General features: G+C 51.5%; 1 protein-coding gene across 7 annotated transcripts in view; it reads right to left on the reverse strand.

The window, feature by feature from the left end:
• LOC115532754 (dedicator of cytokinesis protein 9) overlaps nucleotides 1-15,667 on the reverse strand; it is an 81,914-nt gene that overhangs the window by 21,189 nt on the left and 45,058 nt on the right. For 4 of the 7 annotated variants that reach the window (XM_030342629.1, XM_030342631.1, XM_030342628.1 and 1 more), the window contains exons 8-32: nucleotides 15,058-15,232; nucleotides 13,958-14,010; nucleotides 13,262-13,336; nucleotides 13,026-13,166; nucleotides 12,427-12,639; nucleotides 11,940-12,062; nucleotides 10,758-10,840; nucleotides 10,268-10,390; nucleotides 9,693-9,772; nucleotides 9,206-9,393; nucleotides 8,675-8,740; nucleotides 8,325-8,417; nucleotides 7,893-8,016; nucleotides 7,439-7,557; nucleotides 7,185-7,271; nucleotides 6,634-6,723; nucleotides 5,242-5,357; nucleotides 4,769-4,838; nucleotides 4,286-4,411; nucleotides 3,873-3,944; nucleotides 2,523-2,669; nucleotides 2,274-2,357; nucleotides 1,570-1,681; nucleotides 1,240-1,281; nucleotides 157-335 (exon numbers count right to left, since the gene is read on the reverse strand). In XM_030342629.1, the coding sequence (XP_030198489.1) occupies nucleotides 157-335; nucleotides 1,240-1,281; nucleotides 1,570-1,681; nucleotides 2,274-2,357; nucleotides 2,523-2,669; nucleotides 3,873-3,944; nucleotides 4,286-4,411; nucleotides 4,769-4,838; nucleotides 5,242-5,357; nucleotides 6,634-6,723; nucleotides 7,185-7,271; nucleotides 7,439-7,557; nucleotides 7,893-8,016; nucleotides 8,325-8,417; nucleotides 8,675-8,740; nucleotides 9,206-9,393; nucleotides 9,693-9,772; nucleotides 10,268-10,390; nucleotides 10,758-10,840; nucleotides 11,940-12,062; nucleotides 12,427-12,639; nucleotides 13,026-13,166; nucleotides 13,262-13,336; nucleotides 13,958-14,010; nucleotides 15,058-15,232 (2,781 nt within the window). The remainder of the gene's footprint in view (nucleotides 1-156; nucleotides 336-1,239; nucleotides 1,282-1,569; nucleotides 1,682-2,273; nucleotides 2,358-2,522; nucleotides 2,670-3,872; nucleotides 3,945-4,285; nucleotides 4,412-4,768; nucleotides 4,839-5,241; nucleotides 5,358-6,633; nucleotides 6,724-7,184; nucleotides 7,272-7,438; nucleotides 7,558-7,892; nucleotides 8,017-8,324; nucleotides 8,418-8,674; nucleotides 8,741-9,205; nucleotides 9,394-9,692; nucleotides 9,773-10,267; nucleotides 10,391-10,757; nucleotides 10,841-11,939; nucleotides 12,063-12,426; nucleotides 12,640-13,025; nucleotides 13,167-13,261; nucleotides 13,337-13,957; nucleotides 14,011-15,057; nucleotides 15,233-15,667) is intronic. The other 3 variants (XM_030342633.1, XM_030342632.1, XM_030342630.1) reach the window with 1 other exon arrangement.

Raw genomic sequence — 15,667 nt, forward strand, 5'->3', positions numbered from 1 at the left:
ACGCCCACTTGGGATGTCATAAGGGGCAGTTTTTTAAAACGGCTTGTAATGGCTAATCACACTCACACCTGGTGGCATGCCATGGGACCTTTAACTGAACCGTAACCTTGAGGGCTCATAGAACCCCGGGGGGGAGGCAGTGGGAAGGAGCCCCACCTTGTTGGTGTAGCGGTCGTCGAAGGTGTGCTTGATCATCAGGCTCTTGAGCACGTGGATGGAGATCCCCCGGATCTCCCGGAACTCCTGCAGGGCCCCGCCCACCTCCCGGAGGAGGAGCCCAACCAGGAAGTGGTTCCGGCAGAAGTCCTCCGTCAGGGAGTAGTCCAGCTGGAGGTCTAAGGGGCGGAGGAGGAACACAGCGCTGTTGAGAGGCGGTGCAGAGGAGGCGGAGCTCTCCAGAGGAGGAGGAACTCTCCAGAGGAGGCGGAGCTCTCCAGAGGAGGAGGAGCTCTCCAGAGGAGGAGGAGCTTTCCAGAGGAGGAGGAGCTCTCCAGACGCTCAGGGAGGAGATGCAGTTAGAGGCGGAGATTAGTGTTGACGACAAACACAAGATGGCGGTGGTTAGAGCCGTCATGGAGAATGTGTTTGTTGGGGAGTGAACGCCACCCGGGTTAGTACGAGGGTAACTACGGGTTAAAACGTGTTAAAGAAGAAACACTGATTAGGATTCTTGGCTCTGATGATTTGTGCTTTAAGGAATATCGTTTTGATGCTTGAGTGAATGCAGTTCATAACGTCTTACACAAGTTAAAAACTTATCAATCAAATTACAGAAATCGATTTGTTCATGAGTGCTTTAAACAGTGTTTCAAACAAAACAGAAATCACAAGGTAAACAAATCAAATTAAGTAAAATATCCAGAATGAAATCTATTCATCAGATTGAGTCCATATTAACTCACATATTGTGTGCAGATAATTAAAGCAAAGACAGCAAATCCAAGGGTTATTGCTGTTACAATCACCTCATGAATCCTGAACACAGCCAAACCACAAGCCGTTGTCTCACACAAACGAGCCAAATCACAGTTATAGATTCAGCAATATTAATTGATCTATGCACAACTAAACGCAGCGTTTTTAGCACAGAACATTCTGAGCGTAAGCGTTATCACTGCGCTGATTAAATGTGTTCAGGGAATCATCCGAGCTCTGCTTAGTGTTTTGGGAACAGTTCTTAGATTATTTTAGCTTTTTAATTCCACTCGATAAACAACCAGCCTGCTTCTTCTCACCCACCTATTGGAGCGTCAAAGGCCTCCATGCTAGGAGCTAGTAAAGCTATGTGTGAGGAGAGAGGGAGAGGATAACAGAACTGTCAACTCTGTGAAAACAGACGTAAGAACAGAACATGCTTCTTATGCATCGTATGTTTTTTATGTATCTCATGTATCTGATTTATGTGATGGTGAAATGATGTGTACTCAATATGAGTGATAACTTTTTATGAGGGATTACATGAAAGTGTCCATGTTCACAACAGTGACGTGAGCATTGGGGGATTTGATCACATAACACAAGCAACACTAAGTCATGAGTTCACTGGAAGCTGTTCAGATCCCTCCTCACCTTGGAACCTCTGTATCCGTCCCTTGCCGAATGGCATGGGCAGGTTGAGGGGGACGTAGTGCTCGTGGTTGCAGATGACGCGCAGGAACTCAAACTTGAACTCAAATAAGGTCTGTGTACAAAAATATAACACAAAAACACAGCTTTAATATAGGAACAATTATTGTTAAAAAGCAAAACGATAACCTCTAAAAACATTCTGCGGAGACTAAAAGATGCAGATATTATCACTGTACGTTCTAATCATGCTTTTTAATGACTCTGCAGAGGAGTGAATGAATGAATGAGGGGCTGGGTGAGTGAATGAGGGTCTGGGTGAGTGAATGAGGGTCTGGGTGAGTGAATGCATGAGGGGCTGGGTGAGTGAATGAGGGGCTGGGTGAGTGAATGCATGAGGGGCTGGGTGAGTGAATGAGGGTCTGGGTGAGTGAATGAGGGTCTGGGTGAGTGAATGAGGGGCTGGGTGAGTGAATGAGGGGCTGGGTGAGTGAATGAGGGGCTGGGTGAGTGAATGAGGGGCTGGGTGAATGAATGAGGGGCTGGGTGAGTGAATGAGGGTCTGGGTGAGTGAATGAGGGGCTGGGTGAGTGAATGAGGGTCTGGGTGAGTGAATGAGGGGCTGGGTGAGTGAATGAGGGGCTGGGTGAGTGAACGAGGGTCTGGGCGAGTGAATGGATGAGGAGCTGGGTGAGTGGGCTCCTTACCTTGGGGTCACCGGGCATGAAGCAGTGAATGTAGTTGTTGATCTGCTTGAAGACGAAGCCTCGGTCCATCAGAGTGAAACACCGCTGCAACATAAACACAAACCGTGTCAACGACAAAAACAGAATCGTCTGTGACCTCTGTGTACCTCAGTCAATATCTTACTATGTATACGCATCACGCACACACGTATGGTGCTTCTAAATCATCCCAAATAACGATATACAAGCTGGTGTTGGAGGGAGCCTCACCTTGACGAAGACGGCCAGGCTGTGGTTGGCGTTGCGGGCGGCGTCCAGGTTGTCTTTGTACTTCTGGGTCACGTGGGGCATCATCATGTTGACCAGCGTCTCCACCGTGTGGTGGAAGGACGCTGAGAACCGCTGGTTCCTCGACAGCTGGGGGGGAACCGGCAGGAAGCCATGTTATTAACCAACCAGGAAGTCATGTTGTTACACGACCAGGAAGTCATGTTATTACACGACCAGGAAGTCATGTTGTTTCACAACCAGGAAGTCATGTTGTTACACAACCAGGAAGTCATGTTATTACACAACCAGGAAGTCATGTTATTAACCAACCAGGAAGTCATGTTATTAACCAACCAGGAAGTCATGTTGTTACACAACCAGGAAGTCATGTTATTACACAACCAGGAAGTCATGTTACTACACAACCAGGAAGTCATGTTATTACACAACCAGGAAGACATGTTATTACACAACCAGGTAGTCATGTTATTACACAACCAGGAAGTCATGTTATTACACAACCAGGAAGTCATGTTATTACACAACCAGGAAGTCATGTTATTAACCAACCAGGAAGTCATGTTGTTACACAACCAGGAAGTCATGTTATTACACAACCAGGAAGTCATGTTACTACACAACCAGGAAGTCATGTTATTACACAACCAGGAAGACATGTTATTACACAACCAGGTAGTCATGTTATTACACAACCAGGAAGTCATGTTATTACACAACCAGGAAGTCATGTTATTACACAACCAGGAAGTCATGTTATTACACAACCAGGATTTCATGTAATGACACGATTGGTGTGACAGCTATAACGCAACCAGGAAGTCATATTAGTACATGATTGTTCCTTAGCTTTACAGCATCTTTAATTTCATAATAATATAATGTGAAATATTACAGTAAAAACCCCAAGGGCTACACAGAGGGTGAGTCAGGTGATGCTAATCACAGGAGCTAGAAAGTAGCCCTCAGGCCTACATGCTGCTAGCAATCAGTTTGGGCAAAAAGGACTACATTTGTAAATAGTAAATAGTATAGTGGAACCCCATTGCATTGTGGGAGAATGAGTTTGTTCCTAGCACAGTGGAGCTTGAGATTACACAGGGTGGCTCGGTGGGGTAAATTATCTTAAGGAATGTTGTGGGTTATAGAACATGCATGCCTGGAGGGGGGGTGTGTGTTATCTGAGGCTGTGGATACTGCGGTGGCCTCACAGGTCCAGGCACGCGGTGAACTCGGGCTGAGCTCCGGCAGGAAGCGGAGACTGATTGCAGCCGCCGAGTCAACAGAGAGCGCAGCGTGAGTCAGATCACATCACAGGTGCCTGCCACGTACCTTCACTTTACCGCTCTCGATCAGGTACTGCGCCATGGACTTCACCAGCGCCTCGAAGAAATACCAGGAGTACTGGGAGAGAGGGGTGAAGACGATGGAGAGTTAATACTGAACAGTATCTTATTACTTAATTAATAGGGTATTCAACCACTCAACAGTGGTTCAATCTCTATCAGCATATACATTAATGCAGGTAGTGCAGCATAGGCAGTTGATAATAAAACCCACATTTTGAATGCATTTACATCTATATATATATTTTCTGACGTTCTTTGCATATCTGTTGATTTATTTAGTATTTCTCTGTTTTAACCATCCTGTAGCTCTGCCCCTGGGACTGACCCAGTCCTCTCTGGGGGGGAACAGAGAGCTGTCCTCCCCCAGGAGCAGTGTGCCGCGCGTCGGCCTCTCACCTTCAGCAGCTTGTTGCTGGTGAGGAAGTCTGTGGACGGCTTCAGGATGGCCGTCATGGCCTTGGCCAGCTCCTCGTGGACCAACCGGCTGGTGGACGCCGTGAACGACTCCGTCTTGAACACAAACTGCAGCGCAGGGGGGCAGGACATTAACGTTTAGATTACAGTCAGGAAATTTAGCAGACGCTTTACCCAACGCGACTTACAATCAGTAGAATTGTCAGAAGAAAGAGAAGCAGCAATATATCTCTGTCGGTACAGTGCCGAGCACTAACTATCACTAGGTTAACCCATTCCCCGCAGACAACAGAGATAGCTAGGATTAGATGCTAAACAACTAAGTACTAAATACGACGAACAATAAGTATGTACATTAAGTGGCACATTAAAGGACGTGCTGACAGTGTCGGTGGCTGAGAGTCGGTGGGAGTTTGGGGGGGTTGTGGGGGTTGGGGGGAGGTGTTTGTGTTAGGGCTGCGTTACCTTGACGTAGGACCTCAGGTAGTGCTCCAGCCCCTCCTCATGGCACTGAGCCACGATGTGGATCATCACCCTGCAGGCCAGCCGTAAAAACACACATCAGTTACAAACCTGGACACTAAAACATGGGAGAAAACAACCATCACCTTCCTCAGTCAACTGAAACAGCTAAATCTAAGGATCTCCATGTATATGCAAAATATGAAAATGTCTTGAATTCTAATAGAAATAAGTATCTTTAAGGACTAACATCTTTCAGATTATCTTATCCATTTGATTATCTATTATATTTGTATTATTTCAAGCTTGAAATAAGTCTTCATTTGAGTCTATTGATGAACATCCCCCCCATAAGAGTGTCTTCAGGAGTTAAAGATGAAGCTAAAGTGATGAACACCCCCCCGCCCCCTTCAATGAGGTATCAGAGGAGGAAGAAGCTAGAGTGATGAAGGTGTCTGAGGAGGATGTAGGCGTACCGCGTGACGTTGACCGCCACCTCCTCGTTGGAGGCCGCCGTCAGAACCCTGAACAGCTGGTTGAGCACGGTGGGCAGGAAGTTGATCATCACGTGGCTCTCCATGGCGTGGAGACTCTGAGGGGGAGGAGCCAGGCGGATCACATCAGGGCCAACAGGACGGTGATAAAGATAACACGTTTTATTAATGAAGCTGTTCTTATTCTCAGGACTCAAAGAGCCTTAACGTGATGATACATAAAGTACAGGAGGAAAATACAAACAACAATATGGAACAAAAATATCAACACACTTTAAAAAAAATCAATGTGTGTAATGACTATCCAACTGTACAGGGAGGGCAAGGTCACCGAAGGGCGTTGTGAGGACACATTCAGAGGTCGTGTGTTAATGATCCTGGAGTTTGAAGTGTGTATTGGGAATGATCGCATCCTGGGGTGGATGTCAATGTTTCTCACACACACACACACACACACACACACACACACACACACACACACACACACACACACACACACACATTTAAAACACAAGGTAAACAGAGTGGATCTTGACTGCCCGTTTGGCCCAGAGTGGATCCAATCACGGAGGGGAAGCTCCCCTTCCTGCCGCTGTTCCCCTCCCCTAGCGGACGCGGGGGGTGAAGCGACGCCAGGGGAGGCGGCAGGAAGGCAATAAGGCAGAAGGACGCTCGCCCCAGCTGCACGGGAGCCACCGCGGAGAGCTTTACGGCCGCGGTGAGGACGTGGACCACATCCTGCCCGCTCGCCGCGCCGGACGCTGGCCCGAGGTCGGCCAAGGCGGGAAACAGACGGTACGAACCGCCCGCGGGCCGCTCTGACCCCCCGCGGTCACGGCCTGCCTATTGTTCCAGTGCACTTTGATGTTTACGTTGGTGGAGCCCGGGAGGTCACGCACCCCCCCCCCCCCGTGTTGGTTCAGTACCGGGGGACAAAGGGCCCCGGCCCTCAGCGAGGAGCGGCTCATATCAACAACATTGTCCTGCCCCCCCCCCCCCCGCATAAACAACCAGCCGCGGACAAACGGCCGAACACAGATGGAGAGATAGAGAGAAACCAACCAGGGCGAGGGGGGGGAGAGGGAGGGGGGAGGGAGGGGGAGGGGGGGGGACAGCGCTGAGAGGACGTCGGCGGCCTGCGGGCCGGGACTGTTTATCATCGGGCTTTTCTGTGTGTGCGTGCGTGTGCATTTGTGTGTGTGTGTGTGTGTGTGTGTGTGTGTGTGTGTGTGTGTGTGTGTGTGTGTGTGTGTGTGTGTGTGTGTGTGTGTGTGTGTGTGTGTGCGCCCATGTGCGTGACTCCATCAGAGCGATAAGGCGAGGAGCGCCCTTGTTAGCGTAGCTCCGCGGCTCCGCGGCCGGGAGGGGGCGTACCTTCAGGTACTTGACCAGCTCCCCCCCAGACGTGGGCGGCTGGGCTGCCGCGCTCTGGCAGTGCTGGAAGAAGTTGTGCAGATGCTGATCCTGGAGAGGGGAGAGGAGGGGGGAGAGGGGGGAGGAGAGGGGAGGAGGGTGGAGGAGAGGAGAGGAGCGGGAGACGAGAGGGAAGAGGGGAGAGGAGGGGGAGACGAGAGGGGAGAGGAGGGGGGAGAGGAGAGGGGAGAGGGGCGAGGAGGGAGAGGAGAGGGGAGAGGAGGGGGGAGAGGAGGGAGAGAAGAGGGATGGGAGGGGGAGAAGAGAGGGGAGAAGAGGGAGAGGAGCGGGAGACGAGAGGGGAGAGGGGAGAGGAGGGGGACGAGAGGGGAGAGGAGGGGGGATAGGAGGGGGGAGACGAGGGTTGAGGGGGGAGAGGAGGGGGAGAGGAGGGGGGAGAGAAGGGTTGAGGAGGGATGGGAGAGGAGGGGGGAGAGGGGAGAGGAGGCGTTAGGCTCTGGACCCAGAAGCTGTAGATCGTACTGACGTAGCTCCAGAGGGGCGTGGCTGACCTGGGTGTACACGGTGGAGACCAGGTGAGTGGACACCTTGAAGAGCGGCTTGCCTCCGTCCACCCACTTGACGTCAGGGCCGGAGTGCTAACATCACAACAACAACAACAACAACAATGCTTGTTAGTAATGCTCTCAAATTGAGTTGCTTTATGGTAGTACCCCATCAAAGGGAGCCGAGGGGAGTCCTCGGCTCCCTTCGGCTCCCTTCGGCTCCCCTCGGCTCCCCCTCGGCTCCCCCTCGGCTCCCCTACCTTGGTGGCTCCGTCCTGGCCGCTGAGGTAGCCGGTGGGCAGGCTGGAGGCCACGGAGGCCTGGCTCTCGTTCATGATCATCCGGCCGTCCTTCAGCAGGGGGATCCAGGCGTAGCCCACTGGGGGGCAGGGGGGGGTCAGTCATCACAGCGCCACAGACAGGATAGGACAGCACCTGTTTACTCACTACTCTGGGATCCCGCTGACGCTTTTCTACAAAGCCGCTGTCAGTGGCTATTCTTTTCATTAATCAATGAGTAGGTCAGGGGGGGAGACATCTTGCTCAAAGGTGCTTACTATCATTGTAAACATTGGGTTTCAAACCCAGAACCTTTTGTCTTACTGATAGAATGTCCTGTCCCATGAGAGTGGTCCAGAGCTCGTTTAAACACATTGATGTCATCATCCCAACATTTAGGTCCTCAGTGAGGGATGGGTTCAGTGCGTCGCGTACCTTGGGTCTCCACCATGTCCCTCTTCTTGGTGCTGGCCTTGCTGTTGCTGTCACAGCTGACGTGGTAGAAGGTGAAGAGCAGGTGGTGCCTCTCGTGGAGCTGGGTCGGCAGCTCGATCTTGAACTGAAGGAGGAGCAGATTACAACTTTAAAACACTGCAGTCTCGCTGGTGCTTCATGCGGTCCTCCGCACGCACGCACGCACGCACGCACGCACGCACGCACGCACGCACACAGACAGACAGACAGACAGACAGACTCGGTGTGAAAGCAACAAAACCTTCATTGAGAATCGGGTGAGCAGAAATATCTTCAAAACCTCTGGAGCGAGTTGAATTCCATTCAACACCCTTTGACAGAACTACATCCCGCTCATCACTGTGACGACCGAGAGAGGGCACAGGGTGACGGGGAGATGGGAGGGCCTCTCACCTCGTCGTAGAACTCGGGGTTGTGTTGGTGATGGAGCACTGCAGCTAAGGCGTTCTTGGTGAACAGCTGCCCCCCCGGCCGCCCGTAGATACACTGTGGGACAGACGGACGGTTGGCACTCATGCACACACGCAGACAAAAAATATAACAGACTACTCTATTATTGTATTTCGCACATTTGTATTTTTTAAACTGTTACAGATTTGTATTCTACATAGGGCTAATTTGTTTAATTGTTATTTTATTTCTTATTTCTATTCTATTTGTCATCTTATTGTAATATTTTTGAATGTTGCACAATCTCTGCAGGCACTGCCACTTCTGCGTCTCCCTGCTGCGTTGGTGTTCACCTTCAGCGGCAGAGCATCCTCCTCGTCAGAGTCCTTGACCTCGATGCACACCGCGATGTTCCTGGCCTGCGGACGGACGGACAGAACAGAGGCAGTGAGCTGTGGGCCTCGCTGGGGGTCCGCTCCGTGGGGTCACCAGGAGGAGTCCCCGGGGCCACGCTGGGGGTCCGCTCCGTGGGGGACAACAAGAGGAGCCCCCGGGGGACACAGCTGACCTTCAGCAGAACGGCACCCAGGAACCCACTGCACTATGCCGCCTGATCTATGGTCAGTCACGTCGTTTTCTTTTTACAAACGGTGTGTATGAACACGTTACATTGTTTTACATAGGAACCAAATGCAACCATTAATACACGTGCAATTATTTATATTTAGATTAACAGCATTTAGCAGACGCTTTTATCCAAAGCAAGTATTCGCGAATAATTATTTGGAGAAACAAAAATATATCACTCTCGGTACAGTAAGGGTACGATTATACAGTAATTCTATAACGATGCACTTCGTCATTAAGACGGTGGTTCTGCGTACCTTGGCGAAGGCCTTCTGCCCGTCATACTTGAGCTGCCGGGGGTACACGTACAGGTGGTTGTTGTAGGTGGTGAACGGCTGGGAGCACTTAGCGATGCTCGGAACAAACTCCTCCACCTCAAACAGGATGTTGGCCTTCTCGCCGTTATCGAACAATTTCACGGGAATGTAGGACGAGGTAACGAGGTCTGAGACACAGAGAGAGAGAGAGGGGGAGAGAGAGAGAGAGAGAGAGAGAGAGAGAGAGAGAGAGAGAGAGAGAGAGAGAGAGAGAGAGAGAGAGAGAGAGAGAGAGAGAGAGAGAGAGAGAGAGAGAGAGAGAGAGAGAGAGAGAGAGAGAGAGAGAGAAGAGGAGAGGAGAGGAGAGAGAGAGAGAGAGAGAGAGAGAGCAGAATATCTTAACGCAGACAGGGATCCCTCAGAGCAGGGTGGATATGGCGTTCCTCCTGCTCTTGGGCCAGCAGCAGGCAGTAACCGGAACACTCACTGGTGAGGTCGGGAGCCACGCTGTCGATGGTGACGTCCAGGTTCCCCAGGATCACCGGGAGCTTGGCCATCTTCTCAGGTCTGGGGGAGGACAGCAGATAAGAACTCATCATAAGACTGGGGGGAGAGGAGGGGAGACACTGAACGCTAACCTTCAGGTTATCACATTTACACTGGATGGTGAGACGCTGCTCGAGGCTTCAGTGGCTAGCTACACCTAACCCAACAGCTGACCTGAGACTAACACCGTCAAGTACTTCCTTCGCATTGGTCACAGAGCATTAAGACACGCAAGACGACATGCGAGGTCAAGACGAGGAACAAGGGCATGTTAATATCCTCCATGATATATCCTGTGCAAGGGTCTACTGAATCGCTGCAGAGACATGCTCTTGAAGCCAACAGGATCCCATTACGTTCAGATGTTAACATTAACAGCAGCTGTCTTGTTATGCACTACATTAAAGCCTACAGGATCACAGTAGGTTCAGATGTTAACATTAACAGTAGCTGCTCCTGTTTTGGACTACAATAACGCCCTCAGTAGGTTGAGATGTTAACATTAACAGGGCTCACTTCCTGAAGTCGGCCAGCAGTTTGAACATGTCGTCGTTGGACAGCTTGTTGCTGTCCTGCCGGTACAGCGCCGAGAAGCGCGCGCTCTTGTCCAGCGTCCCGGAAGCGTCTTTAAACAGAGGCCTGGAGGACAGGGGTCAAAGGTCAGCGGAGAGGGGTCAGAGGTGAGGGGTCAGAGTGGGGCAGCCTGACATCATCTCCCACTGCACGCTGGTCTTCACTCGATTATTATTACTAAAGGTCATTATATCATCTTTTATTGTTTTACCTTTTTTTTTACTAACTTTAGTTAGTATCTTGAGATATAAAAGAACATTTTGAAGTGAGACCTTGCAAAGAAAGGCAGCAGAACATGAGGTTACATGTTATCTTTACGCACTGTTGTGTAACGCTGTTGTGTAACCCTAACCCAACTCTAACCCAGTTGTGTCCACATTTGAACCCAATTACCCCAAATCCACATTAAACCCCTGGTGTGCTGGTTCAATACCTCGCTGCCCAGGCAAAGGGCATTCTGTAATGCCCCAGCCGGTTGCACGCCCACTTGGCATTCTTCAGAACCTTCTGCGCCACCTAGTGGAGAGAGAGAGAGAGGTAGAGAGAGAGAGAGAGAGGTAGAGAGGTAGAGAGAGGTAGAGAGAGGTAGAGAGAGGTAGAGAGAGAGAGAGAGAGAGAGAGAGAGAGGTAGAGAGGTAGAGAGAGAGAGGAAACGAGAGAGGTAGAGAGAGAGAGAGAGCGGTAGAGAGAGAGAGGTAGAGAGGTAGAGAGAGAGAGACGTAGATGGACAATGAACAGTGGGAGAGAGAGACAGAGACAAAAGCTTTACCCAACGGGAAACAGATGGTTTTCAGCTTCCCGCTTAACATTGGCAGCCATGTTTAAACCAAAGAGCTGAAACATGGCAGCCAATCACAACACAGACGCATGCAGGAGCCCAGAGGAGATACTCGTCCTGGGCACACAGAGAAGCATTCTTTGGCCGACCGAGATAAAGAGACTCCATCCCAACGACGTGCAAATCGGATCAGCATCGAATTACTGACTCATGTTGATGCCCACTGATGCTGTACTGCCTCGCCCCCAGAGGGGTCACGACCCCGGCTGAACTGCCTCGCCCCCAGAGGGGTCACGACCCCGACTGTACTGCCTAGCCCCCAGAGGGGTCACGACCCCGGCTGAACTGCCTAGCCCCCAGTTTGTGTGTACGTGTTTGTGTACGTGTGTGTGTGTGTGTAGTACGTGTGTGTGTACTTGTCTGTGTGTGTGTGTGTGTGTGTATGTGTGTGTGTGTGTGTGTGTATGTGTGTGTGTGTGTAAGTGTGTAAGTGTGTGTGTGTGTACGTGTGTGTGTGTGTGTGTGTGTACGTGTGTGTGCGTGTGTGTTCACGTGGCCCTATACTTTTACCAGTTAGACCCTGATCCCTTATCATGTGGAAACTCATTCCTATCCGCTGAGCATGTGTAAGAAAGCAGATGAGAAGCACATATGTGTGTGCGTGCGCGTGTGTGTGCGTGCGTGCGTGAGCATGTGTGTGTGTATGTGTGAGCCTGTGTATGTGTATGCGTGAGTGTTTTCTGTGTGTATAAGTGTGTGTATGTGTGAGCATGTGTTTGTAGATGTGAAAGCGTGCGTGTGTATGCGTATGCATGTGTTCCCCCTGCCCCTCCTCACCTTGGTGGAGTCGGAGCTCTTCATGTAGGGCTCTGCACAATGGGTGATCCCTCCCTGCAGGATCTTCTCCACGCGCGCCACCAGGAAGATCTCCGGGTGGGGGCAGGTCACCGAGAACACCCCCTGGGGAGGGAGAACACGTTCCGCTCAGAAGACGCCACACATCAAACGACCGTAATCAGGAGTCCAGACAGGGGGGGGGGACCGGGATAACGCTCATCGCTACGAAAAACTGCTTTTGGTGAGGAGGGTAGAGCCCAGCGTGGTGGGTGTGTTAGGTGTGTGTTGGTGTGTGTGTTTGGTGTGTGTGTTGGTGTGTGCGTTTGGTGTGTGTGTTTGGTGTGTGTCCCGTGAGAACGGGACACACACCAAACACACACACACCAAACGGGATGGAGCTCTCAAGGATAACATTTAGAGCTCGGGTTCTCCAACAACTTCGTACTGATAAACTCAGATATGAATCATCCATTCATGATGAGTGTACCTTTCTGGGGTACTGCATGGCCGCCTCGGGAACACCGTGGACCAATCGCTGCGCTCCGTGGACAGAGTCCCCGCCCCCGTTGATGTAGTGGCTGCCGTTATTGGGCAGCATGCCCCTGACGGAGGGGTGGTTGAGGTCCACGTGGAAGTCTGAGGAGATCTTCCTGCTGTTCTGGATGTCGAACAGGGACAGGGTGACGTAGAACGGCTCCACCTGAAGAAGGAACAGAAGGAGAACCGACCGCTGAGAAACGAACGACAGAATCTCCCAGGGAAGAAGTTGTTAATGAGTCTAGTCAACTCGTACCACATAATTCATGTCAAAACACAAAGAGCCTTTTTTGTGTCTGCGAGGACACTAAAGTACTTAAGTGTCGAGTCGGGACAACACTAGACGACTTATACCACGATGAGCCGGTAACCATGCCAACCTCATCTCTTGGCGAGACAGATGCTGATGGGATGGAGCCCTTACCATCACTTCCTCTCCCCCCCCCCCCCCCCGCGCTAAGCTCATTAGCTAGAGTGGTGAGCGGGCGTAATGCACGGGCCATCGATCGCTGCCATGACAACAGAGACCGACCGACCCATCCTGCTTACGTTGGTGGTGGGCCCCTCTTCGTTCTCCGCCACGCAGCTCTGCAGGTTGAAGGAGAGGTCGTTGCAGTTCACCAGGATGCGCTTCCCAAACTTCTCCTCAAACGGTTTCCCGTCCGGCTCGATCCCCGAGAAGTCCAGTTTCTGTCAAACGGAGGAAAGAGGAGAAGGCTGAGTGCTCCGGGGTCGTCACGGTGATGAGATAAACGTCCTCCTCTGCGCTCATGCGTTTCCTTTACCTGCGTGTCGGGGTCCAGGGTGAACAGCTTGAACCTGGTCTCGTTCCTCATCTTGGATTCGATGTCCCGCGCGCTCTGAGGACAGCAGACGCGTTACATTACAGTTTTCCTCGCCAGTGCACCTTTTCATGCTCAACAGCTTTGATCATCGTCAGGAGTCAGGACAGCCCTGCATTGTGTGTGCGTCTGGAAGTAAGGTGTTGTGTTTTACGAGCTGACGGAAACGGGGGCCCGACGGGTCCAGGGGTTAAAGAGAAGGGGGCTCCGGTAGAGACTGCGGTGGGGAGCCGTGCAACACACCAGGGTGTCCGCACGGCTGCAGGCCCCCAGACAGACGTTATGTTAACCCTGACCTGTCGGCCACGGCCCTGACAGGATATCAGTTCTGTCCGTATGCACCTCAAACCCAGCGGAAGAAATGATGATGTGCCACATTGATATTAAGGGGGAATGTGTTACATTTTTAAGACAGCTGCCATAATAACAACGTGCCAACGACCGCTAGTGTGTTTATATAGTGTGTGTGTTCTTTTAAGTATGGTTTATGAATTCAAATGTGCTACGCTTATCATTCAAAGACCGTGGAGATGTCCAGTCTCAGGTTGAACCTTAGAATGTTACTGAGACAAACATCCATAACGCATCCATAATGTCCCTGATGAAGCGTTCAACCAGAGGACGGTTGTGACGACCTACCTGGAAGCTGTCCATGCTCCCGGAGGAGCTGTCCGACTTCCCCATCTCGTCGTCTACGGAGGAGATAAAGAAGAAGAGTTAAGTCGACAGAGCAACAAGAAGGGGGCAGGCGGATAAGTCAACGGTGTTGAAGCAGAAAGCCGCAGCCGAGACACGCTAAGTCCGACGTTTTGGACTCGCTAAACAGCAATTGTGTGGAAGGGATCAGTCGGCTTAGCAGAGGCTGAGCTGTTAGGGTGCTGGGACAGAGCACCCCCCCCCCCCCCCCACCCCCACCCAGACGTCAGTGTGTGTGGGCTGGGGGGGGGGGGTGGGGGGGTCAGGTCAGGTTGTGTGGGGTGCTGGCTGCACCCATTCCCCTTCCACGGTGTGATTAATGAAACACAGGAGCGAGGAGATAAGCCAGGCTGTGTTAGCCTGAAGCCAGTCAGACGGCTTCCTCTGAGGGGCTTCCATGGTGAGACAGGGGGGGGGAGAGTTAGACCGACACCTGGGTGGTCTCGCTAGACACGGATGGAAAGTGAAGTCTCGACGGGTGGATGAAGGTGTGGAGGAACCACTTTGAATCAGACGCATAAACAAGCAAAGCTGTTTATCCCGCCGTCGCGGTTTCATTATGCGCTGGTCTACCCGTGACGAGCCAGTAAAGCTAGGATCACCCAAACAGTGGTTCTCCCCTTGTGCGTGTCGTCATCTGAACCACAACTCTGACATGAAAAGCTCCATGAAGAACAGCTTAAGAGGAGCATAAAGACTGACGCGGGTAATGGACGTCGACGTTATTCTAAACTGTTTGTTAAGAAAGTCCTAATATTGCTATTTTTTTGAAGACATTTTTCTCTGACACTCGTCTGATGAGTGCATTTTCCAAGGAGGAGGACGGTAATATTCTAAGTGGTAATGGAAACATAAACACACAGGCAGCCATGAAGCACAGGGCTGTCACCCAACCACACGTGTGCAAACACACACACACACACCCCCACACACACACACACGGCAGACACATCCCAGACACATTGCTCCTCATACACAAACCTCTTCCTACCCGCACAGAGAATCCCCCCTCCCCACACACACACACACACACGGCCACCCACCGTCGTGGAGGTCCCCGTTCCTCTTGTCCTGCATGGCGACCTCGAAGCTGCTGTGGAGGATCTTGTTGAGGGTGGCCACCCACTCCTCCATCTCGCCCTCCCCCTCCGCCGCCAGCAGGTAGGTGCTCTTGTCCTGCATCTTCAGCTCGAAGGCGAACCGCCGCACCTTGGTGTTCTGCACGGAGACACACACACACACACATACACACACACATACACACAATCAGGGCGGGGACCCAGGGACTGATGAGAGCATCGCACTTCTTCTGCAGTACTGTATCGTCAGGTATACAAGATACATTCTTTAATAAACCAACAGATGCAATCAGAGGGCGGTTTGACGTGTAACCGAAAGGTTGCTAGTTCGACCCCCGGCTCCTGCTAGTGTTGAGGTGTCCCTGAGCGAGACACCTCACCCTCGAGCTGGCTGTCCCCTTGCATGAATAACTCCGCCATCGGTGTGTGCATGTGTGCATGAATGGCTGAATGGGAGGAAATATTGTAAAGCGCTTTGAGTGGCCACTGGTTAGAAAAGTGCAACATAAATGCAGTCCATTTGAAACACAACAGTATCTCAGTGGAAGGAAATGTACGGTATTGTCCTATAGAG

This window comes from Gadus morhua, chromosome 20, assembly GCF_902167405.1.
Source record: "Gadus morhua chromosome 20, gadMor3.0, whole genome shotgun sequence".
Lineage (NCBI taxonomy): Eukaryota > Metazoa > Chordata > Actinopteri > Gadiformes > Gadidae > Gadus > Gadus morhua.